Below are 24,280 nucleotides of genomic sequence, written 5' to 3'. Positions count from 1 at the left end.
CAAGATATTTCCAGGAGAAGAACATGTTTGCAACAGCGTTGACACTGCAGATTCTGAAGGTCACCATATGTACCCAACTGAGTTTTTGAATACACTCTGCCCATCAGGAATGCCTCCTCATCACATAACTTTAAAGGTGGGAATGGTGATCATGCTACTGTGAAACTTTGACCAAGAAAATGGACATTGCAATGGCTCAAGATACATCATAGAAAAAATACTGCTACACCTCTTAGTTGCAAAATCTGTAATTGGTGTCAATGCCAGACGCACTCTCTTAATTCCACGAATCACCCTCATACCATCTGACAACATCTTTCCATTCACCTTGTGACGGAAACGATTTCCAGTGAGACCCTGCTTTGCCATGACTGTGAACAAGTCACAGGGTCAGTCTTTACAACGAGTTGGTGTTTTCTGCACAAGAGATTTCTTCAGTCATGGACAATTCTACGTTGCTGCCAGCAGAGTTGGCAGATCAAACAGACTTTGCATACTTGCTCTAGACGAAGAAACAAAATAAGCGTCACTTTCTGAGCAATGTCGTTTTTACAGAAGTGCTAACACAGTAAACACACTCTGACAACAAACCATTTAACACATTTCTCTTGAAGTTCATCTTTCAGCCCCGAAAAATGAACCTACCAGACTAAATACGAGTAAATAACCTGTTTGGACTACACTGTCAGCCATACAAGTGATTCTGAATTAGGTACTACTCAACGTAAAGCTGTGAAGTTCATGTTTCAGCCCAGAAAAATGAACCTACCAGACTAAGTATGAGAAAATAACCTATTTGGACTACACTGTCATCCATTCAAATTATTCTGAATTAGTTACTACTCATCGTAAAGCTGTGTGTGTATGTGTCTGTGAATATGTGTGTGTGTGTCTATGTGGGTAATTACGTGCGCCAACCTGTATGTTCTTGTATGATGGGACATGCATGATGATTGAATTACTCCCATTTTGTTACATGCATGAATATTATATGTAATTAATCATTTACCATTTATGATTTAAATGACCCTCACTAACCCTAACCCTCACCATTACTGAACAGACAATTTCTCATTCTAATAAAATCATCACTGTGCTACAACAGCCGTCATTCTCTATCTACCTTCCCAATTTCTGTCTTACAACGAATTATTCAAAACTTAACATGTTTGTTTAAACATACTAAGGGTTTGTGTTTAACACCAATGCAACAGCATAACCATGATGGATAACAAATTAATACTTATTACAATATTCGACCATACATACCCTTTAATTATCCTCAAAACAGAAATCTAACCAGATTTAGCCTTCAAAACACTTTTAAATATCATGCTGTTGCATCAATGTTTTTGCTTTTTCCCAATGGCTAAAAAAGCAAAAGGCACCGGTAGTGGTACTTTCACATTAGTGGAATGGGGTTCAACTCCCTACAGTGTCCTTGCTAAAAGCCAAAATATATGAAAACACAATAGTTATCACTCTACACATTTCACAACAAACCTAAATGTCCCTGACGTCCCACCTTCAAACACAACTTAATTTGGCCATCCATGAAAAAGCTACTTAACCTCCCACTTTTCTATAGCAATACATACTTCCTACGGGCACTGCATTAGTGAATATTAATATGCAGAAATTATGATTATTTTCTCAATAGCTTCCATGTCTTGTGTTCGACTGACTTCTGAAACAGATTCTATTTCCATGAAAATATATAGTAATAAAGAAAATAATGGTAAAAAAGTTCTCTAATGAAATTCTCTTCTGAAAATGAATTTCTTTTTTTTTTTTTTATTTCAGTAGTCAACATTTGAAGGGTTATTTTTCAAAATTTTCTTCCCCGGACCCCCGTAGTGTTGCTAGGTTACCAACTCAGACAAACTATTTCTTTCTTAGCTGCAGCCAACAATGGGACAAAATAAATGTAAAGGAGAGACATAGTGGAGTCGTATATTTTCCTGCTTTTTTGTCCTTTGCTAATCACACCTATGAGAAGTAGAGGAAGAGGAAGAAGTTGTAGTAGTAGTAGTAGTAGAGGAAGAGGAAGAAGTAGTAGTAGTAGTTCCCTACTAAAAAACAATCAGTGGGCAATTAACAATTATCTTTATGTTTCCTACAGGAAATCTGTTAGTTAAGGTCGTGATTGTGAACATTTCAGTGGCCGGTCAAAACATATTTTGGCTGGTAAAATTTCAAACCCTACCTGCCATTGGTTTTATACCCTGTTCCTGGACCCCCTACAGATTGTCTATCAGCCCTTACTTGGAGTTGAGGATGCCATCATCTACCTGCTCAACCATGTCTTCACCCACCTGGACAAACCACGAGCACTGTGAGAGTAATTTTTTTTGTACTTCTCCAGTGCATTCAACACCATCCGTTCGGCTCTACTGGGTAAAGCTGAGAGGGATGCAGGTTGATTCCCCCCTTGTGACCTGGATTATTGACTATCTGACTGGCAGACCACAGTATGTGCACTTACAACACTGTTTATCAGATAGAGTGGTCAGCAACACTGGGGTCCCACAGGGGACTGTCACTCTCTCCCTTCCACTTTATCCTCTACAGCACAGACTTCAACTACTGCACAGAGATCTGTCATCTCCAGGAGTTCTCGGATGACTAAGCAATAGTTGGATGTGTCAATGAAGGTGCTGAAGATGAGATATCCAGCCTGGACATTGTGGAGGATTATAAGTATTTGGGGTCCACATTGATAACAAACTGGACTGGGTTAAGAACACTAATGCCCTCTACAGGAAGGGACAGAGTTGTTCTACTTTCTGAGATGCCTGAGGTCCTTCAACATCTGCTGGACCAAACTGTTTAACTCTTGCTCTGAGTGTCAGACATTCTGAGTCAATAGGAGGACTCTGGACGCATTGTTTCTCTCTAATCTGCAATTTAAGACGTAGTACAATAACCCAAATATTTTCAACTGTAGCATTATTTATTGCTCTTTATATATATATGTTTATTCAAGTGGAGTGTATGTTTCTTGTTTATATATAGATAGTATCATTATCATTGTTATTATTATTAGTTTCTGCATATTCTGAAATTTAAATGGGAGCAGCCATAACATAAGCAATTTTCCCCATGGGGATTAATTAGGTATTTCTGATACTGATTATGATACATTCAGATAAAGACAAACTGGCAGGGAGACAGGAGAGCACACAGACTATATACACAAAAGGGAGAGGACAGTGAGGCCCAGATGCAACACATCAGGGTGTGCCAGACGATCATAGTGGTGGGAAACACACAGGGACAGGAAGGAAATCTTAAATGAGAGGACAGCAGGACACCACAAAAAAATGGGAAACATTAAACTGAATTAAAAACACCTGAAAACATGACCTCAGGTGACAGATATGACACTGCTTTCTCTGGGGAATTGGAATAACTACAGGTGGTGGCAGCCCCAGAGGATTACTGGTATCTGTGAATGTGGATGGTAATATGATCGAACTGTATATCTGCTTCATCATTCGGATCCATTAAAAAAAATTATAATTCTTGGCCCGTGCTTAACGTCCACATAGTTTTGGACAAGTGGACAAATATTTGTTTTGTAATCTTGTCCAGACAAACAGAAAAACCAAGTGGACCTTAAACGTGTCCATGGCGAGGGTAACAAGTTTTTATAATAACCTATACAAACAAGTTATGGGCTAAGTAAAGGCTTGTAATTACACCTCAGAATACAAAAATACCATATTTGTGTTCATCAAATCAATGTCACCAAGCAAAACGAGCACATGTTTTTATCCTAACACACTAAAATATAAATGGTAAACACTGTACCTGTTAAACATTAGCAATTTAGCTGCAGACCTGGAGACTTCTCTCCCTAGTTCCTATATCTTTTTTATAATGTTACCAAGAAGAAAGACTTTCAATTGAAGAGCAGTAGAAGTTGTTCTAGTAGAAATGTAGAGAGAATAAATGTCCTTGAGTTATGTTGTGCACTGCTTGAAAGAAGGCTATGAATCACATTTATTTGAATAGTGTTAACACATTCTTACAGCTCTGTGGGCTTTGAGATATGATGTTGGTGTACACAACGGAAAGGTTTGTCATCTTTCAGTGAACCTTGCTTGTGATACTGGAACTCTGAAGCTTGCAGAGCAGGTTGGGTATGAAAATGACCAAAACTGGAACACAGGTGTATTTGTTTTTCTGAGCACCTGGTGTGTGAAAGGGAGCCCACGCTGCATGCCAGCACTGATAAACAGTTTCATAGCATTCTCCAGGTCAGGCTCGTCTTAACAAAATTATTATTATAATTGTAGTCGTAGATTTTTTGATTAATTAGGGAAGAGAATTCAGGGCTCTATCTACCTCCATCGTGTCCCATTTATTCCTACGAATATGTGGGGATTAGCAACCTGGCATGAGTATATGATCTATAATGGAAGAAGTCTAATTTAATGTACAGGCTGGAAGCTCCGGTTTAGAAGTCCAAATAATTTTGACTTGATTAATTGCTCTCATTTGGAGCCCTTCTACAGCTCGAATCACAGTAAAATCTGCCATTTGCAAAGGATGAACAACTAAATCAGAAAATATCTGGTTCTCTGATAAAAAGGTAAGGGACAAGCCTGCGGACAGGAAAGGAAAAACTGTAAGACAGAAAGTATTTATATAGCGCTTTCAAGTGTTATACACACATTCATACACTGGTGCCAGAGGCTACCATGCAGGGCCCCACCCGTTCATAGAGAGCAATAAGCATTCATAGACACTCACACACTAATGGAAGAGCCACCTGGAGCAATTTGGGGTTCAGTATCTTGCCAAAGGATACTTTGACATGTAGACTGCAGCGGCCGGGGATCTAACCACCAACCACTCTACTCTCGGACCCATAGCCGCTTAAGTCATCTCCAGCCCCCAATCTGTATTTTGGCTAGAAATACAGCCCGATTGCCAGGAAACAAGTCTCTTCATGAGACCTGGGTAGATGTCAAGGCATGTTTGTGGTGTGAAAAGGGGTTGATTAATTTCAGGAGACCTGCAACATTTCCAATGATGTTACTCACGTAAGGTTGAAACATTACGAAACTTTTGTTGTAACTTATCTTTTTGCAGAAACCTTTTTAGCCAGCTTTTATTTTAAACTTCTGCGTTTTAATCTTTGGCAAAGGTCAGCATGACTGGACATGACTGGCCGTCTTTTTTGTCTCTGCTCACTGCTGCATAGACTGACTTCGCATTTTTTGCATTTGTACATTTTTCCGAATTTGAGCTGTTGCTCATTTATGTATTTGGTTGTTTTGTTTGTATTTTCAGTGCGTTTCCGAAATGCTCCACATGTGCTGTCAAATTGATGAAGATGTATTCTTAATTTGCGTTAATTTTTGTGTATTTGCATGTTTTTTCTTAAGTTGCAATGCATCTGCACTCTGGCCAACATACATTTGGGGACAAAACATTATTCAAAAAGAAAGTTGAAATGATTAAAACTAGTGGCCACAACACAAATCTATAGGATTCACATCTTCCCATTATACAGGAGAATCCTGTGTTGCCATGTTCACTGGCATTGGGGATATAATTGAAACGGGACTAAACAATTGGGGTAAACACTTCCAGAAGCATTGGTCTCTTCTACTCAAGTGGTTGGTAATAAGTTAGTCTGTTATTATCTCCTGTCATGCATGGATTTTCATGGCAATGATATGGCCTCAGGCCTCAGGCAGTGCTCAAAATTATCTCCAAGAATGTGAGAGAAACTCATGATAAACAAGCCTCAATTAATCACTTCCATATCTTTCAAACAAGAACATACTGGCCAAATATGACACAAACAATTTGGAACACAGAGCATAATACATTGTGGGGTTTTATGTTTGTATGTTTCCTTAAGCCAAAATGCTGACTCTTTGTCTTCCGACCAGACAGGACGATATAAACTTACACTACATGGAAAAGCAGAAACACAATATGACATAGGCTGCCTCACCTGGAGCCTGACAAAGTACTGTAAATGTGTCACTTAGGTGTTTTCTCTGAAGGATTTTGGATAAATGGGATTTAAAAATGAAAGGAATCTTAATGCTCTTTTCCTCATGTATGTAATTAATGATGAACAGACACATGCCCAAGACTAGCTTACATAAATATTTTCAGTTAGGATGAAGGAAATGTAATCAAGAGAAATCCAGCTGTTTCATAAGCAGCTGAACCGGAACAGAGCAGGAATATGGTGGATCAAATGAAGATAGGCAGCACAACATGATGGTTGTTAAAGATGATCAAAAAATATACTATTCCTTTGATAAGTAAAGCTGCTTCTTTACACATTTACAATCAAATCATTGTGTAATTGCATGCTTGCATTACAAGTGTTTATATTAGTGCATGACAAAACATATTAAGAAAAGTGTTATTGCCTCAGCAATGCAGACATATCTGCCACTGGGAAAATAACATTTGTAAATTTGCAGACAAAATGTTGCAATTACAAATCCAGCAGGTGACCAAACACTTTGCAATGAGTAAACAGAGGTCTGACACAAGCAGCTTCAACATGCTTTATACACATAGCAATACTCTAATTGTAGGTGTAAAGCAAATGGCTCCTCCTGATTGCGCAGAAAGATAAGAGAATGTGGGATTAGCTGTGCAATCTTTGCATTGACCCCTGCATCCCCCAAACTCCACCCACCCATTATACAGAAAGCACACATATTTTGCGTTATGATTGATTGTTGGGTCACTGATGTAGATACATTGTCTACTGTCTGAGCCCACTCATGGGCCAAAGTGCAGTCTGAACAGTTTGGCAGATGTGTCTGCTGCTGTGATCACTGACTGTATAAAAAAGTGGACAAAGCAATCGTGACGTCACCTGTAGGTTTCTGAACAGCCAAAATGAAGCTGGAGAGGGGTGGAGCATGGGCGGTGCTGACATGATCCTAGTAAGTTAAACAAGCCCATCCATCTGGAATCTAAACTGAGACTTACAAGTGACCTATGGACATACAATTGTCATCTCACTTTATTCCAGTGGTTTTGAACGCAAGATTAATTTGTGTTTATTCAAGTTAGTTAACTGAGTTTGACCTTGAGGTCATTCTCACTAAACAGTCAGAATACCTAACTGTACATTAACTACAAACTAACAAGCAACAACCTGCACCAAGGGTTTGTGTGTCTGTAGTTGTGTTCACTTTTGACTCTGATAACACCCCAACCACGGCACAGAGTTGAATAACGGGTTTTAACACACAACATCACATTACTCCAGTCCTAGCTTCCCTTCATTGGCTCCCTGTCCGTTTTATCATTTTACTCTCTTTTAGAATTTTAGAAGATTTTACTGATCACTTTTGCACTCTTGTGTCAGGTCTCCAACCTTAATAGCAGACATTTTTATTCCTTACGAGCCAGCCTTAGATCCTCAGGCGGGGCCCTTCTAACCTTTCCAAGTTCGAGCTAAAAACGAAAGGTGATCGTGTCTTCATCATCAGGGCCGATCAGCTTTGGAACACCCTGCGTGCGGAGATAAGGCTCGAAGGATTGTTAACTTCTTTTAAATCACTTCTTAAAACCCATTTTAATAGACTTGCCTTTATGTGATGTCGTCCTTGCTTTTGCTCCTACTGTTTGAGTTAATTCTTTTAATTTATTTGTTTTGTTTATTCCACCTATTTGATTTAATCCATCTCATTATTTTGCTTATTTTATTCATTTTTATTATTATTTCTGTTTTTCAGTTATTTGTTTCAAATTGTTAGGTGTAAATGCCATTTATTTCGTTTGTCCTTTGCAATTTTACATTAATATGTTTGTTTTACTTTCTTCTGCTTTGTTTTGTCAAAGCACTTTGTAAACTTTTAAAAAGTGCTTTATGAATAAACTTTATTATTGTTATTATTTTTATTAGTATTATATCAGTGACTTGATTTAATGGCGCTGAAGCCAAGCAGAATGTTCACAGCTAGCCGTCACTCAAAGCTGGATGTAAGTGGGTCTGAGCCACAGCAATGTAAGTGCCATGGACTTGAGCAGCCAGTGATAGAAGCAGTTATAGCAGTTCCCTTTGCACCCTGAAAGCTGTACTCCATAAGTTTATGGCTGGCCACTCAACCAAAATATATGCTCATGTGTTTTTGTAGTTTAGTAGACAATCTCTGCTAAGGAAAGAACTACTGTCATCATTTATACCACAATGAGCGAGTAGGTGGATCTAAACAAGCTTGTGGGATTGAAAGGCCATTTTTACCAGAAATACTGCTATAATACATTGAGCTTGTTATGTGTAATTGCTTTATTGCCTTATATTATTTTTCATTTAATTAATCTGATCTAGTGATTGTTTTAGGATTTCACCAAAACCGTTTCTCCCTGTGTCTAATATTCATGCTCTTATCATTCATACATTTTCATTGTCAAATAGTTCATGGTCCAACTCCAGGATTTATGATATAAAGGGTAGCTTGGAGAAATGTTTTACTGGTAAGATCAACCCAAAGCTCAGGGAAAGACTAAATAGGATGGATAGGTGTACATAATCCCCCTGATATTAACATCCCTGCTGAAAAAAACAGCTGAGACCAGCACCTAAACACAACATATGCTGGTCTTGCTAGTGACTGATAACCATCAAGACCAACATATGTTGTGTTTTGGTGCTGGTTTTAGTGCTGGTCTATGCCGTTTTTTTTTTTTAGCAGGGATGGATGATGCAGGGAGGTATTAGGGTCCAACAAAACCTAAATTATTAAACATTAGTACTGCAGATGCTCCAGGGGGCTTCTCCGAGTAAGACTGACTGGACTAAGAGGACCCACTTGCCACAAGAACCGCACAATGGAATACGGTAATTACGTTGAGACCAGTAGTAAGTGTGAGACTCTTCGGTGTTCGTTGAAGAAACGGACCGTGCTTTCGTCATCGACTTGACGCAACCAACCTATGCTTCACTACGGGTACCTTTGTCCCGCCCTTAAATCGCTGTAACACAACATTGATATTAACGGTTTCAAAACTTTCCTGTCATCCTGTATGATTAAGGAAACAGTACACGCGTTAATACGTTTTTAACTTTAATTCCATATCTTGTATATGTCATTTTAAAGCCCCGTATCACGCTTTAGTTTATCGGTTCAGTAGCCTGTCAATCAATAACGTTACTCCGTCTTCATGCTAGGCTGAGACTGCAGAGCTTTTCCACGTCAGTGTGTTTACCAAGACTAGATTGACAGCTGCGGGAGGAGTTACATTTATTATCTTATGGTGAACCTTTTTGAACAGTGAATTAATCATTGACACTTGGCAATATTACGGTATTATGCAGTGGAATGTCCGGAACTTCTAGATTGCCTTTTTGTCGTAGTAAACTCAACTTTGGTCCTCTTCATTCACTGTTGGCCGGCTAGCCTGCTAGCTTGCCGGGCTAGGCTAGCATTAGCTACAGCAGGACTCCATCTTTGAAATAGCAGCCACATACAGGTAATACATTTATTTCCAGAGTGCTAGAAAAGCGTATTCGAATACCTATCAACAATCGTTTTCATTAATTATCGAGACAAATGACTGTTGTCCGAGAAAACAAACGCTGAAGACATAAGTTATTTAACAACCCTTATCTGGGTAACACACTAGCTTGTTGAGCTAGATAGTTAGCTAGCTGTCGGGTTTGTGGGCTGGTAATTGGTCTTGTTAATGCAGGGAACGTGCGTTGATAGATATGTACTGGATAGTAATCATATGTTGTTTCCGTGTGTCGTGGTGTCTTTGTTCGTCCTAGAGGACTGCCTTTCAAAATCTTGTGGTGGAGAGCTAGCCTGTTAGCTTTGCCCATGAGCAGATGCTAACATTGCTGTCAAATTAGATCAAACAAGACAGCGAATAGCTTCCTCTAGCTCAGACTGGCTGGTATCACTTGCTGTTCGTGTATGACACTATTAAAGTATGTTGCATTCAAAAAACACGTATTGAGGGTTTCACCATGACTAGGTTGGAGTTTTGGCTCATTCGGTATTTCTGACCAGTTACAGGGAGAGGTGTTGTGGTGTTGTGACATCCACCTGGTCCTTATCAAAGACCGTGAGCAACCAGCTGTCACTGATATCAGACAGCAGTGGAGTCAAGATGTTATTGAACAAAATGCATTGAATCATGCTCCTTATCACTAACCTGACCGTCAACATCACAAGGAAAGCTCTTATCATGCAAAGACAGGCGCTACAAAAAATATTCACCTTCCAAAATGAACTCTTCGATGAACATTTTTAAATCTTGATAGGTGCTATTCTAAGCAGTAGGCAGGGCCTTTTGGCCTTTGGGCTGTCATTTGAAAGTAGTACATGGTACTGACATCAGCTCATCATCAAACTCTGCTGAAGACTGATAACTACCATTCATTTGAATGAGGTGTGTTGGAACAGAGAAACATCAAACACATGCAGGAGGCCTCCAGGAACAGGACTGAAAAACACTGCTCTATATATCAATGAGTACGAAGTGTTTGTTAGAATAATTTCATAATGAGGACATTTGAGTGTCACATACAATAAGCATTAATCGACATTTTAAATTGAACATTCCTTAGCTTGGTTGGACAGTGTTACACTACTACTACAAGAATAATATTTTTATGTAGGCTATTATTTTTTTAATCAAATGACAACAAAGAACAATAAATTCAGTGTTGTGTTTGATTTTTAAGTAAATGGATGAGGACAAGGACACAGTGTGACATAGATGTATGACAACATTCTTACATTTCTAAAATTATAATACAGTTTCTACTTTTTTTTCCCCTAAGACTGACTTATTACCTGTCCGTGAGTAAGCGAGTGCCAATGTGGCAAGCGAGTTGGACGATTTACCAGCCCGCTGTTGCATTTCACTTTTCCTAGCCATTCAGGTAATCCTCCTTGTTGAGCCCTGTGGTTAATCAAATCAAAATCAAAACAGTTTTATTATATAGCCAAAATCACATTCACATCGCCTCAGTGGGCTTTACATCCTGCACAGTAGTGAACAACATCCTCCCTCCTTAGACCTTCAATTTGAGTTAGCAAAAACTTGTCATATTAAGAAACAAAGACCCTTTTACCAGGGGAGAAAAGATGAAAGAAACCTCAGGAAGAGCCACAGAGGAGGGATCCATCTCCCAGGATGGACAGACATGGAATAGATGGCACATGTACAGAGCAGAACAACAAAGTCACAATTTACATTTTCATTGACAGAATATCTGATACAGTTCATATTGTAAAGTGATTAGATCCAGGAGACGACTGAGTAGGCAGAGGCATCACTAAGTGGTGCCAAGACCACAAGACCTTCTGTCCACCATGATGACCTGGAAGAGGGCAGTCCACACACGCAGTAAAAAAGAAAACATCAAAGTGAAGAGGCATCACATTTTACAAAAGTACATATATATGGAGAGTAAATGTAAAAGCAGTGGCGAACCATGCCTATCAGAACTGGGCCTTCTGTACCCCGTCCCCCCAAAAGAAATCACCAACTAAAAATACGTGGCGTCCCTGGCCATTTTTAAGCTTTAGGCAAAATATTGAACTGCTCCAACCTCAAAATTGCGTTCTAGTAATGCACACAACCACACGCACACAGCCACCACCACACACACAGCCACAGCTACACACACACGCACACAGCCACAGTTACACACACAGACTATCGGACGTCAGGTAGACAGTTACTTTATGAACAATCATTTAACAAGTGTGTGGAAACTAGAGTTGTCACGATACCAAAATGAGTAACCACGATACTATACCAGACAAAGTATCACGGTTCCGTGTATTATCGCGATACTGCAGCCTTTTTTTATTATCATTATTTTTATGAACTGCAATGTATTTGTACAAGTTATAAATACTTATTAATTACTTATAATGTTGTTTGGTGCATGATAAACACAATACTAGTGAAGCATGAATTAGACTGAAACAAATATTTACATTTATTAAAAAGTTAAAATAAAAAAATAAAAAAGGTATGGTCTTGGCCATGGGTTGCTTCCCTTTTGGGTTGGATGGCTCTCTCTAAAATAAAGAGTGGGAAATACATAACAAATTAGCCTAATGGTCCTAATGGTTTTAGTTCATAACTGGGTCAATAAGAGTACATGAACAAAAGCATACGAGCAATAAAAAACAAATAAATGACGTTAGAATTTATATGGTTGAAATCATATAATCATTTAGTTTCCTTTGCACATTATTTATGTTTAACTAATATAAATAATCAACTTAGGATAACAAATCCTCTGTCTTTTAAAAATATCTATTTGACAATAATATAACATAATAAACCATAGAGGACAAAATACAATAAACAGGAACTGATTCCCTGTGAAAACTATATTTTTATGCATTTTCTAGGTGCTTTATACTTTGACATCCTTTAACTCTTCATTCCTCAGCCTGTACACGGAGCATATAGACTAATATTAGCCAATGAGAAAATAAACAGGGCATACTAACCTGGTATTCGACATATAAATCTGGGTGACGACCCTGCAGGTGTTTATGAGGTTGGATGTGTTCCCTCCTTTGGCTTCTATAGCTTGGTGGCAGCGCCTGCACAGTGGACGGCCATCGTCTATTGCTTTACCATCTGTGCCTTGTTTAAAGCTAAAATAGTTCCAAATGTGACTTTTGGAGTTTGGTTTTTTGAGCAAAATTAGTGGTGCCACTGAGACGCCGCCGCGGCAGACTCGCCGCTCAGGCCTGGTGCTTCTGCCATGGTGAGTGTGTTGTCTCGTGTTAGTGACTGTAAGCTCGCATCTGGGTGAGACAGAACTTTAGCTTGTTTTGAAGCGGAGCTGTCTTCACGGAGGTCGTTCTTGCCGGCAGAAACACACGAACAGCCAATCAGCTAACAGACGGGCGGACCCAGCGTGCGGAAACAGCCTATCATATCCCCGGACATCACCAGTAACAGGCAAACAGCCAATCATTCAGCAGCTGTGTAGTTCGGTTGCAGTAGTTAGCATGTGGGTTTGTTTACAAGGGAGTAGCATGCACTGAGAAGCCGGGAGGAGAGTAGAGGCGGCTGCTATATAGCGGAAAGTGGCACCGGTAGTATAGTAATCCACGGTAGTACCGTCGTGTAGAATTTCTAGTATAGTAGGAACCGTTAGGATTTGGCACCGCGGGGTACCGTGGGTACCACGGGTATCGTGCAACTCTAGTGGAAACAAAATGCAACCAGTTCAACGAGATGCAACTGTAGCAAAACCAGCAATAAAAAATCAGTTCCACTGACCAATGGCGTTCAAACAACAAGCACTCCCAGCAGTAGAGCCTCTTGTGTCTGTAAGCCAAGTGTATCGTTCCCAGTTGCTAGCCTGAAAGTGGCGCACATGGCCTGCTTTTGCAGGTTGATTGAGCTTCAGGTGTTCGGGTGTTGGGCGGCCTTTTTTAACAATGTCCATCCATCATTAAACGGTAGTCTTGAAAAAGACACAGACAATAAATCTGCGACAAAATCATCTCCACCTGTTGCCATTTTCAACTTTGGCTATCAATCACAACTCGCTAGTTAAGCTAGGTCTCGCGTGACTGAGCATTGAGCAAGCAGGCCTTCTGACCATCCAATCAAAGGACGTGAAAATGCTGACGTCACTGGATGCCTGCTAGATAGCCTCAGTGCTGCCAACTCGAAATCTGATTGTTAAAGCAACAGTTTCATTGCTACTTACTAGGGATGTCCCGATCAGGTTTTTTTTACCCCGATCCCGATCCGAGTCCTTTAATATTTAGTATCTGCCGATACCGAGTCCCTGATCCGATACTTAGCCTTAACTAATGTTTTCCTAGATGATACAGCTGCATTAAGAAAGAATTACCTGCATCTAAGCTGTTCCTTAATAGGTTTTTATTATTTTGTTGAAACAAAGTCTATACTTTCATATGGCTCTTTCTTATTCTGCATATGCTATTACAACATTGGCCTCCACCTTCCTTGTGTTAGCAGGTGAGTGTGTGACGCTGCACTGTGACAGCAGACCCTCGTGTACAGCCAGCTGAAGTGTGTGTGAGATGCAGCTCACGCTTGGTACCGCCATATGATCCTTTGCTTATTTCATGTACTTTACGTTGTCACATAAAATGACGTGGACACGTTGCTTGTCTATTAACGCGTTCAGCATCTCCTGGATTGCCTGCTTTACATGCCCTGCTGTATGAGACCCACGAAACTAGTGCGCATATACCGGCATGTTGTAACTCGAAAGTTGAATAAATGTAATGCAGAGATGGTAGGGCATACCGGGGATTCAAAAACTCCAGGTGACGAAGAAGACCCTGATCCTCTACCACGGAGATGAGCTGGTTTTCCAGAGCGATTAATTTGATGACCCTCTCTGTATTATTTGTGGACATGTCGCTGAGGATATTTCTCATAACTGAAAGTATCCGCGACTGTTTGCTGCTTTGGTCTCCTTGCGTGTACTCTTGAGTGAACACGTTGTATTCTATGAGTTTTTGTTTTGTATATGCTGTATCAAATGAGTAGTAAAATGCAGCTCCGCGAAACGGCCATATAGCAGATGTTACATGTAGCCGTTGGACTGCTTTCGCTTTCTAATTGACGTTATTTCCACACTGCAGACACTTTATTCACAGGTTTGCCAGAGTAACGCCACGCACGCGTCTGCGTTCTGCCACAAATTGTGCTCTGACGTTTAAAAAAAATAAATAAAAATCGGGCTTGGGTCCACGTTCAAAATTGCCGATTCCGATCAGCGGAAAAATGCCCAGATCGGCTCCGATCCCGATCCTACAGATCGGATCGGGACATCCCTACTACTTACTTTAAGCTACAGGCGCCAGCACTATCGATCGATTTCTTTGACCCTGGCAACACATGATGGCTGAAATATGATGGATAAAAGCTCTTAAGTATACACTAGTGGAAGCAACCAAGAGAAACGCCATGAAATGAAGAAAATAGACTATTGGAAATAATTTAATACATATTCATGGACAAATATATTAAAACATAAGTCAGTGATTCTTATAGTGTTTAGGCCAGCAGAGAAGGCCTTGCTGGCTCTGACAGCCCACCACTGTGTAAAAGAGTAAAACAGAAGAGAGCAATGATCCGGGGTATGATGATCCACATCTGTCAATATGTGAGGCAGCAGCAGCCAGGAGAGAGAGAGAAGGTCCTAGAAGCCTGTGGTCCATCAGAAGGGAGTCTGAGTGAAAAGAGAAGAGGAGGAGGAGGAGGCTATAGAGAGTAAGAGAGCAACACAGCTTGTAGCTTGTGGGAACAGAAAACAAAAACACGTTAGAATAAACAGATTCTTTCTCGTTGGCAGGACAATGAGAATTCTAATACTATAGGTAAGAGATTCATTGAGACCAAGGCCGACCCACTGGTGAAGACTGACCCACTGGTGAAGACCTATTTATATGACAGTCTTATCAGTTATAAGCCTATCCCTCTGTCCCTCCATCGTAGCCTCTATCTTTCCTAACATCTTCCTGGATATTTTGAATAGGCTGCTCACTGAATTTAGAATAAGATGGCTTAGACAACTAAGTCACCACACTCATAAATCTTACTGTAAATAAGAGCATTATTCAGCATAGCATTCATGACACAAGAAAAAAAGGTTAATCCAGCCACTTTGAGTTATGCTGCTTGTCAAATATGAACAGCATGTCTTTTCTCTACTGTTTGGTTATGCATATTGGTTTTAGGTATTGTCAAGGTACACATGGACATTTGCTGTTCTCTTCTTAGATTCTGTATTCATTTGAGGGTGAGAGTTCATAGTTTGACTTAAAGCTTGGGAACTTAATTTTCGTGGTATTTCGTAGTGTCCGAGATTTGCACATTAAGTCTAAAGGATTGTTTATCAATTGCTTAGAGTAGATTCCTTGTTTCTTGAGTGACGCCGAGATCCAAAAATGGCTGAAGGTATGTCGATTGCTGCTCAGTGGCATATACCGATCCCCAGACTGACATACAGATTCTCGGAGTGGTATACCGATCCCCAGACTGACATACAGATTCTCGTAGTGATCCCCAGACCGACATACAGTCTCGGAGTGGTATATACTGATCCCCAGACTGGCATACAGATTCTCGGAGTGGTATGCTGCTATTATGCCGCTGTTATTCCACCGACACATAACGGTATGTGCTGCTTGAGATTGTTATAGCACTGAGAGTCTGTTGTACCACCCCCTGATGCAAATATAATGCCAATGGGCTGGTTTGACGACAGGTACTGCCGTAAATGTATACATTTTTTTGTCTTTATTCACAATGCTAACTTAACACATGTCTAAATTTCTGCCTATAAACTACTTAAAGCTAATGAAAGAGCTAGCTTTAGCTAATATGGCTAATGTTAGCCCAGCCACCGTAGCCAGTCTGACTAATCGATAGCAGAAACTTTGAGCCAACCAATTATGGCATTTTATGGATAATGTTCACTAATGAACATGATACATAACATGCCACAATGGTTAATGTCCTGCGCAGTAGATTTTATATGAAGTAATGTATTATTGTGTTCTCCTAATAATGAAAACCTGTCACTAAGTATTGTTTTGTTGGTTGGCTCAAAGTTTCTGCTATCAATTAGTCAGACTAGCTACGGTGGCTGGACTAACATAAGCCATATTAGCTAAGGCCAGCTCTTTCTAGTTAATAGACAGAAATTTAGAATTATGACTTAGCCTAACTATCATATCACAAGAGTTCCAAGTGTAATTACTGTCTATATGCTTACATCAACATAAAATACATACGTTGCTTTACTTTAGGTAATGTGTTATGTTAGCATTGTCAATAAAGACACAAAAAAAATGTAAATATACATTTACAGCAGTACTTGTCGTCAAACCAGCCCAGTGGCATTGTATTTGCATATTCATCAGGGGGTGGTACAACAGTCTCTCAGTGCCATAACAATCTCAAGCGGCACAGACCGTTATGTGTCGGTGGAATAACAGCGGCATAATAGCATACCACCCTGAGAATCTGTATGTCAGTCTGGGGATCGTTATATGCCGCTGAGCAGCAATCGACATACCTTCAGCCACATTTGGATGTTTCTTTCTGTATTTTTTTATTTTTTTATTTTTGACCTTAACTTTCCACCAACATATGACATCAAAGGTCTGTAAATGCTCATGTAAGTTTACCCTTGTTGCAGCGTCACTGTCCCCAGAACCAGATGTCTCGTCAGCAGCACAGCTCCTTTACCAGGCTGACTGAAATCAAAAATTCAATTGACAAGGCTTCAATGAGGAGTATACAGGAAAAAAATGGAAAATGTTTATTTTTATTTAGTGAATCATCTCTTGTTATTTCCTCTGTTCAATGTAGTTCTTACAGCCCATAGTGAAACCACAAAGTTCACTGCCACTGAGGCTTTAATCCGTCAGTATAGATGTCATTTTATAGGTAATTCAGAAATTACACTGTGGCAGATTCTAATAAACTAATCATCTATAATTCAACTCTGAACTATGATATCTAGATATGATAATTTTGTATGATACAGTAATATAGAAGAACTATAAATGCTAATACAAATTTACTTGGCTTTAATTTCTGCTAGAACCAACCATCTCTTCTTGTATTTTTCTCTTAGAAAAGCAGCATGGTGGACAAGAATATCTACATCGTCCAGGGTGAAATTGGTGCTGTTGTTGGAGCCATCAAGAGGAATTCCAGATGGAATACCCACACTCCATTGGTAAGTAAAACAACTACATGCAAATTTTAACTGACTGTAGGTTAGATTTGTTAAAGACATGAAAACTAAGTGGTGGTAACAACCAGATAACAGTCAATTAGCCAAACTTCATAAAGAACTTTGCACTGATATTTCAAGGGTCAGTATTTCTCTGTTCAAAATGAAAAAAAAAAAAAAAAATTATATTTTTAAGGACACTTTTCCCTGTAAAGTCCGCAATAATTGATGATCATGGTTTACTTCTGTTTTCCACTTAGTATTTGTATTCAGTGGATACTAGTGTAGAGCCGTTTATACACTGGGCAATAAGCCGCCAATTGGCCGTCTTTTTTGCGGCTAGGTCTGCGGATTTAGACAGAAGTAAAAGGTAAATAGGGGTTCTGATTTGGTCTGCCAGTTTGATGCCTCCATTGCTATCTAAATCCGAGACGTCGACATGCCAACAATTGCGTAAGATTGGCAATATTTTTGTCACTTTATTCACTTTACAGTGAATCTAACAGCATCTAACATCACAGTATTCCCATTATGCTGCAATTCAATGTTGATTTTTTTAACAGCCAAAAAACAGCTGCTTCCTAGGTGCCTGTCATTATTTCCTTGCTTCTGTCTCATCAGCAATGGCCTTTTAATGATCTTCTGGTAGGGGGGGCCTGCTGAAGCTGAATGCAGAATGATGGGCAGTTAAACAGAGGTTGTACACACTACTATACTAGCAGTGGTGCCTTCGCACTAGTCAGGTGGTAAACTAGCTGGAGAGTCTGCAGATTGGTTGTTGTTGAGTTGGTTGTTGCAGCTCCAGCATAAAGCCTCACCAGTGTGTCAATTCATACAACACACCGGAATTGCAGATCCAAAAGAGGCGTAATGGTACACATCTTTGTGTTTGCATCTATGTTTTTTTCAACGTGTTTCCTCCCGGTGTCCTCCTGTCAATCTAAGCATGTACCCGCTGACTGTTTACGTGTTGTGATCGAGATCCTGACCCACCAGGTCATGCATCGTGGGAAGTGACAAAGTTACGTTTTTCGCTTGGTTGGTCCTGTAACGTTGCTTTGTGGGACATTTCTCTTTTATTTGATGAATGAAGGATCTGTTCCGTTATCAGACTGTGAGCACCATCAGACCAACACACCGATCCAGCCTCCAGCTTTTCACATTCACACAGACACCGTCTCGCCTCTGCCGATAGTACCTCTGGAGTCGGATAAGAGCCGCAGTGAAACCGTCCCCCCTCTCCGCATATGTAGTTTCACACAGACGGCGATGAGGAAAATCGGAGCATGATTTCCACACTGAGAGGGAAGTGTGGATGGGGCTACTGTCAGCTCAGGACAGCTATGGTCACTGTTGTTCTCCATTTCCTTGCAAAAACAACGTAACATTGTTTTTGCTGATTTTTAACCACAGGTCAATAAGGCCATATGTCAGATGGATTGTGAAGTTTTGGAGCGTACTCTCCTTAATTAATTATTAATTAATGCAAGACACTACAACAAATGGCCTAATATGCTTAAACTGGTTTTGAACAGCTCAAATATGAACTTTTCACCCCACATTCAAATGAACATTTGTATTACAAGTGGCTGCCCTACTGTATATCATAAACAATAGTATTTTATAATGATAGCCCAATATTTTTGGGACGTGAAAGATTCTTCATCAATGCAGCGAGAACATAATCGAGAGTCTGTAGCTGCAGATTGTTGATTTTCAAAGTGAAAAAACAGCTTCCCAACATCTAATGCACATGTGGTATCTAATTGGCTTCAAACAAGGCTTACGATTCACATTACTTCTTGTGACTCTCCCTTAATATAAAATACTCCAACATTGCTCCAATCTGCTACAGTACACTAGAAACATTAGCTGCAGGATGGTCAACAGGTTAACCTGCAAAATGAGCAACAACCAAAAGCAACTTCCACATGTTTGTGTTATCAATGTTGGCAATGAGGAGGAAAACTGAAGATACTGGATGTAACTCCAGTTCTTTCAGTATGTTTTTAGCACTCTAACTGCATGTTATCACAGCCGAAGTAAAGCACATTCTTACCTCTGCATAGAGGGTTATGTTTTCACCATGTCTGTCTGTTTGTTGGTTGGTTAGTTTGCTCGCAGGATTACAAAAAAAAAAATCTCTCCTTTGAATAATTATTTGCGACTGGTGTCAGTTAAAATGATGTATGACATCTTCACTTAAGTTTAACTTGTATTTAAGAAAGTCTTATTTTGAAATTTGGTACTGATGACTTCACATCTTGTCAAGTCGGTTCCTGTTAGCTCACTTCCTGTTTTGTGTTCACTTCCTGGTAAAGCAATATAGGACATGTTATGCATGCTCTGAGTGTAATCCGCCACCATCTGCTAAAAAGCATCATAGAAGTAATGCCGTAAGTTTATTAATTTAATGTTAAGAATGTTAACAACAGATAAATAGTAATATTTTGAAAGAAATATATTTGATGATTGGCTAAAAATGTGAGTTTATTTACAAGCTAAGAAATATGCTAGCTCTTTCGCTTTAAAGTGCATACAGTGCTGTTAATTCATGTTTATGGTCATTTGTAATGTCATATTCAGTTAAAAACACAGATGCTGAATATTTTGTATGGTTTGTTCACAGTTTTCACCAGCATATCAATGAAGAGGTGTGACAGTAAATTGTTGACCTTACTACGACTCTGTCTTCATTGGCGACGGTTTAACTTGGTGTTTAGTCAGAGTTTCGACACACTGCATGAGAACACTACAGTGAAAAGGCACCTTTTGATGTTTTGAAGTGGTCAAGTTGGCAACGAGCAACAAGTCATCTGTCTCCAGCGCTAAGAGTAGCAAGACATCGGCAGCAGCGGCAAGTGTTGCCCGGGCTAGAGCTAAAGCAGAAGCTGCCAAGGTGAGAGCATCATATGCTAGCCAAGAGGCCAAATTGAAATTGGAAAAGGCTGCCAGAGAAGCAGAAAGGATAACAAAAGATGCACAAAATCAGTTGGAAGTCACTAGGATAGACACGGAGTTGGAATTGCTAACGCTACATCAAGAAGCAGATACAGCTATGGTGGAGGCACAAGTGTGGGAAGATGCTGCAGAAATACATGACATAATGGAAAATGTAAAATCTGAATCAGAAAAGGTTAGACAACAACGCACCAGTAAATATGTTCAATCTCAAATTAACCTTCAGAATCAGTCTCCCTCCCCAATCTCACTGGTTCCGCCTGTCGAACCCCCAGTAGATGCAGGATCACGTGACAGCTTTGAAACATCACGACCAACTGTGCACATCACAGGAACATGACCTGTTCACGACGAGCCCAAGACTGGAAAAGGTAATGAAACACAGTCACCCGCACCAGACCTACCTGAGCCAACCAGACTTGAGTCAAAGTTTAAGGCAGAAGGGGCAAACTCCTTCATTAATGCACCTCAGGACCATACTCCCCAAGGCATGCCTCCGGCTGGAACGCCCGCTCTCGCAGAACCGTTAGCACAAATCCTTTGAAGATAGGAAGGCCTTTCTTAAAGAGAAGGGTATATGTTTCAAGTGCTGTTCTTCAACCTCCCACCTTGCCAAAGACTGCAAGTTTTCTGTAAAGTGCTTTGAATGTGACAGCACCAATCATGATACAGCCATGCATCCTGGTCCAGCAACCCAATCCGTCAAGGCTCCTCCACCGCCACCAGACAATGGCGGGGAAGGAGAAGACAATATGACTGATATTACAACAAGCTGCACTGAAGTTTGTGGTCTAGGTCAAGGAGGTCGCTCATGCTCTAAGATCTGTCACCCTAAGGGTTTTAGAAACAAAGCCTATGTAATTCTTGACGACCAGAGCAATCGGTCCTTAGCCAGACCACAGTTTTTTTAACTTTTTTGTGTGGAGAGCACACTGTTCTCATACCATCTGAGAACTTGCTCTGGCATCATAGAAACATATGACAAGAAAGCAGAAGGATTCCAAATCGAGTCACTGGATGGCAAAGTTCTCATCTCTCTTCCATCACCCCTTGAATGTCTTGAGATCCAGAACAATCGGGCAGAGATCCCAACACCCAACGCAGTCTTGCACCAGCCTCATCTCCATCACATTGCCAGGCATATTCCAGAACTGGATCCAGAAGCAGAAATACTTCTGCTTCTTGGAAGAGATGTGCTCAGAGCACACAAAGTCAGACAACAGGTAAATGGACAACATGATGCTCCCTTTGCCCAACGTCTGGATCTGGGCTGGGTAGTGATAGGAGAGGTGTGTCTGGGCAACACACAAGCCGATAGTCAACACGTACAAGACACATGTGCTGGATAGCGGACGCCATTCCCTTTTTCAACCTTGCACTAGCTTTATGCACGTCAAGGAAACTCAACCAGGCTTCAACAGGCCTGGCAAATCGCCAGAGAGGTTGTTGGGAAAGACAGTGTTCAGTCAGACTGAGCATGACAATAAGCCTGCTCCATCAATGGAAGACATCCTCTTCCTAAAAATAATGGACACAGATGTCTACAGAGATGACGCCAACAATTGGGTGGCTCCCTTACCATTCAAAGAACCACGCCAGCGCTTACCAAAGAATAGAGAGCAGGTGGTCAAGCGGTTTGCGTCCCTGCAATGAAACTTAAAGAGGAAACCCGAGATGCAGGACCAGTATGTTTCATTCATGGAGAAGATCTTCACTAATGGTCATGCAGAGGTAGCACAGCCACTGGATCAAGTCAAAGAGTGCTGGTATCTCCTGTCATTTAGGTTATACCACCCACAAAAGCCCATTCAAATCAGGGTAGTTTTTGATTCCAGTGCCCAGTACTCTCGTGTCTCTCTGAACAACATGTTCTCACAGGTCCTGACCTTAATAACTCCCTCCTTGGTGTTCTCCTACGCTTCAGGAAGGAGAGATACAATTTTGGCAGACATCTAGCAGATGTTCCACTGCTTTTTGGTGCATGAAAGCCACCGCAACTTCCTTTGGTTTTTGTGGCACCAGAACAACGACCTCAGTAAGCCGGTTATCGAGTCCCGGATGAAGGTTCACGTTTTTGGCAGTGCACCATCACCTGCTGTCGCCATCTATGGGCTGCGAAGAGCTATTGAAGAAGGTGCCCAGAAGTATGGTGCTGAAACAGTGAAGTTTGTCAAAAGACACTTTTATGTGGATGACGGCTTGGTATCTTTGCCCTCTGAAGCAGAGGCAATTGACCTACTTCAGCGTACACAAGCTTCACTCAGAGTTGAACCTCCACTTGCATAAATTTGTGTCAAACTGTCAGGCAGTGACTGATGCCTTTCCACCAGAAGATTGTGTTCCAGTCATCAAAGACCTAGATTTCACTGGGGAAACAGCACCCACTCAGCGGAGCTTAGGTTTACTCTGGGAGATCACATCTGACACATTCACATACGTGACATCAACCACTATCAAACCATTTACTCGACGTGGAGTCCTCTCTACTGTCAACAGTGTTTTTGATCCCCTGGGTCTGCTGGCACCCGTCATGATTCAGGGAAGAGCCCTTCTCAGGGAACTGACCTCTCAACCATCTGAGTGGGACGCACCCCTCCCGGAAGACAAACAGAAGAATTGGGAAGCTTGGAGAGATTCTCTCCAAGACCTAAAACAACTTCATGTGCCTCGCACATATACATCAACCTCACTCAGCAAAGCAGTGTACACAGAATTGTGTGTATTCTCGGATGCCTCAACCATGGCTATTGGTGCTGTGGCTTACTTGAAAGCAGTTCATGAGGGAGGGAAAGTCGAAGTAGGATTTGTCATGGGCAAGGCCAAACTGGCGCCCCAATCTGCGCCTACAATCCCACGGCTCAAGCTCTGCGCTGCTCTTCTTGCTGTGGAGATGGCAGATCAACAACAACTGTAACGAGACAAAACATTTCTACACATGTCCACAATAGAGTTCAACCTATCTGTCAATCCTCCGAACCGGAACAATGGCATTCTGTACGTACAGATGAAAACCCGGCAGACCATGCCGCAAGATCCTTACCTTCAACCCACGTTGGACAGAGTTCTTGGTTCACTGGACCCTCATTTCTGCGTCAGCTATCTGCAGAGGCCACACCAACCAGTGAGAAGTTTGAGCTCATTGAACCTGAAAATGACTCATAGGGCCCTATGATTTCCGCGATCACAGAATCGCGGACGGAATCGCGGAATTGGCCAATTAAAACGGAATCTACTTTTTAACGCGGAATATCGCAGAATTTGACATCATTTCACTGAAACGTTGTTCTCGTGTGGAAGAGGAATGTTTGTCTGGGGAAAACTGCACGGAGGGAAGCAAATCTGGGTGGCACAACAAGTCGCCGCCGCCCCCCTCCCCACAGACTGAGCTCTCTGTCAAAACAATGTAAGCATGGCGAAGCAGCTGCCCACGGCTCCGTCTTCGTCGGCGAAAAAGCTGAGAAACTTGACATTAACCCCTCAGTACAGAGCCGAGCAGTTCCCGAACGACTTGTATGTGTTAGGTGATCTGTTGTTTTACAAAGAAGCAGACCTGAGAAATCATAATTAAAGGTGTAATGCGTGAGAATTGGCCACCTGTCCGAT

The 24,280-nt window shown here is 40.9% G+C and overlaps 1 protein-coding gene across 6 annotated transcripts in view; it reads left to right on the top strand.

Moving 5' to 3' along the window:
- Positions 1 to 9,023: 9,023 nt before the first annotated feature.
- The window catches only part of gbf1 (golgi brefeldin A resistant guanine nucleotide exchange factor 1), a 218,369-nt gene continuing 203,112 nt past the window's right edge, over positions 9,024 to 24,280 (top strand). For 3 of the 6 annotated variants that reach the window (XM_030442547.1, XM_030442546.1, XM_030442550.1), the window contains exons 1-2: positions 9,025 to 9,468; positions 17,615 to 17,719. In XM_030442547.1, the coding sequence (XP_030298407.1) occupies positions 17,624 to 17,719 (96 nt within the window). In that variant the 5' untranslated portion in view covers positions 9,025 to 9,468; positions 17,615 to 17,623. Of the gene's footprint in view, positions 9,469 to 17,614; positions 17,720 to 24,280 lie in introns of all 6 variants that reach the window. The other 3 variants (XM_030442551.1, XM_030442552.1, XM_030442553.1) reach the window with 3 other exon arrangements.

This window comes from Sparus aurata, chromosome 15 (genome assembly GCF_900880675.1).
Source record: "Sparus aurata chromosome 15, fSpaAur1.1, whole genome shotgun sequence".
NCBI lineage: Eukaryota > Metazoa > Chordata > Actinopteri > Spariformes > Sparidae > Sparus > Sparus aurata.
The sequence above is the reverse complement of the archived record's forward strand: the minus strand, read 5'-3'. Positions and strand labels throughout refer to the sequence as shown.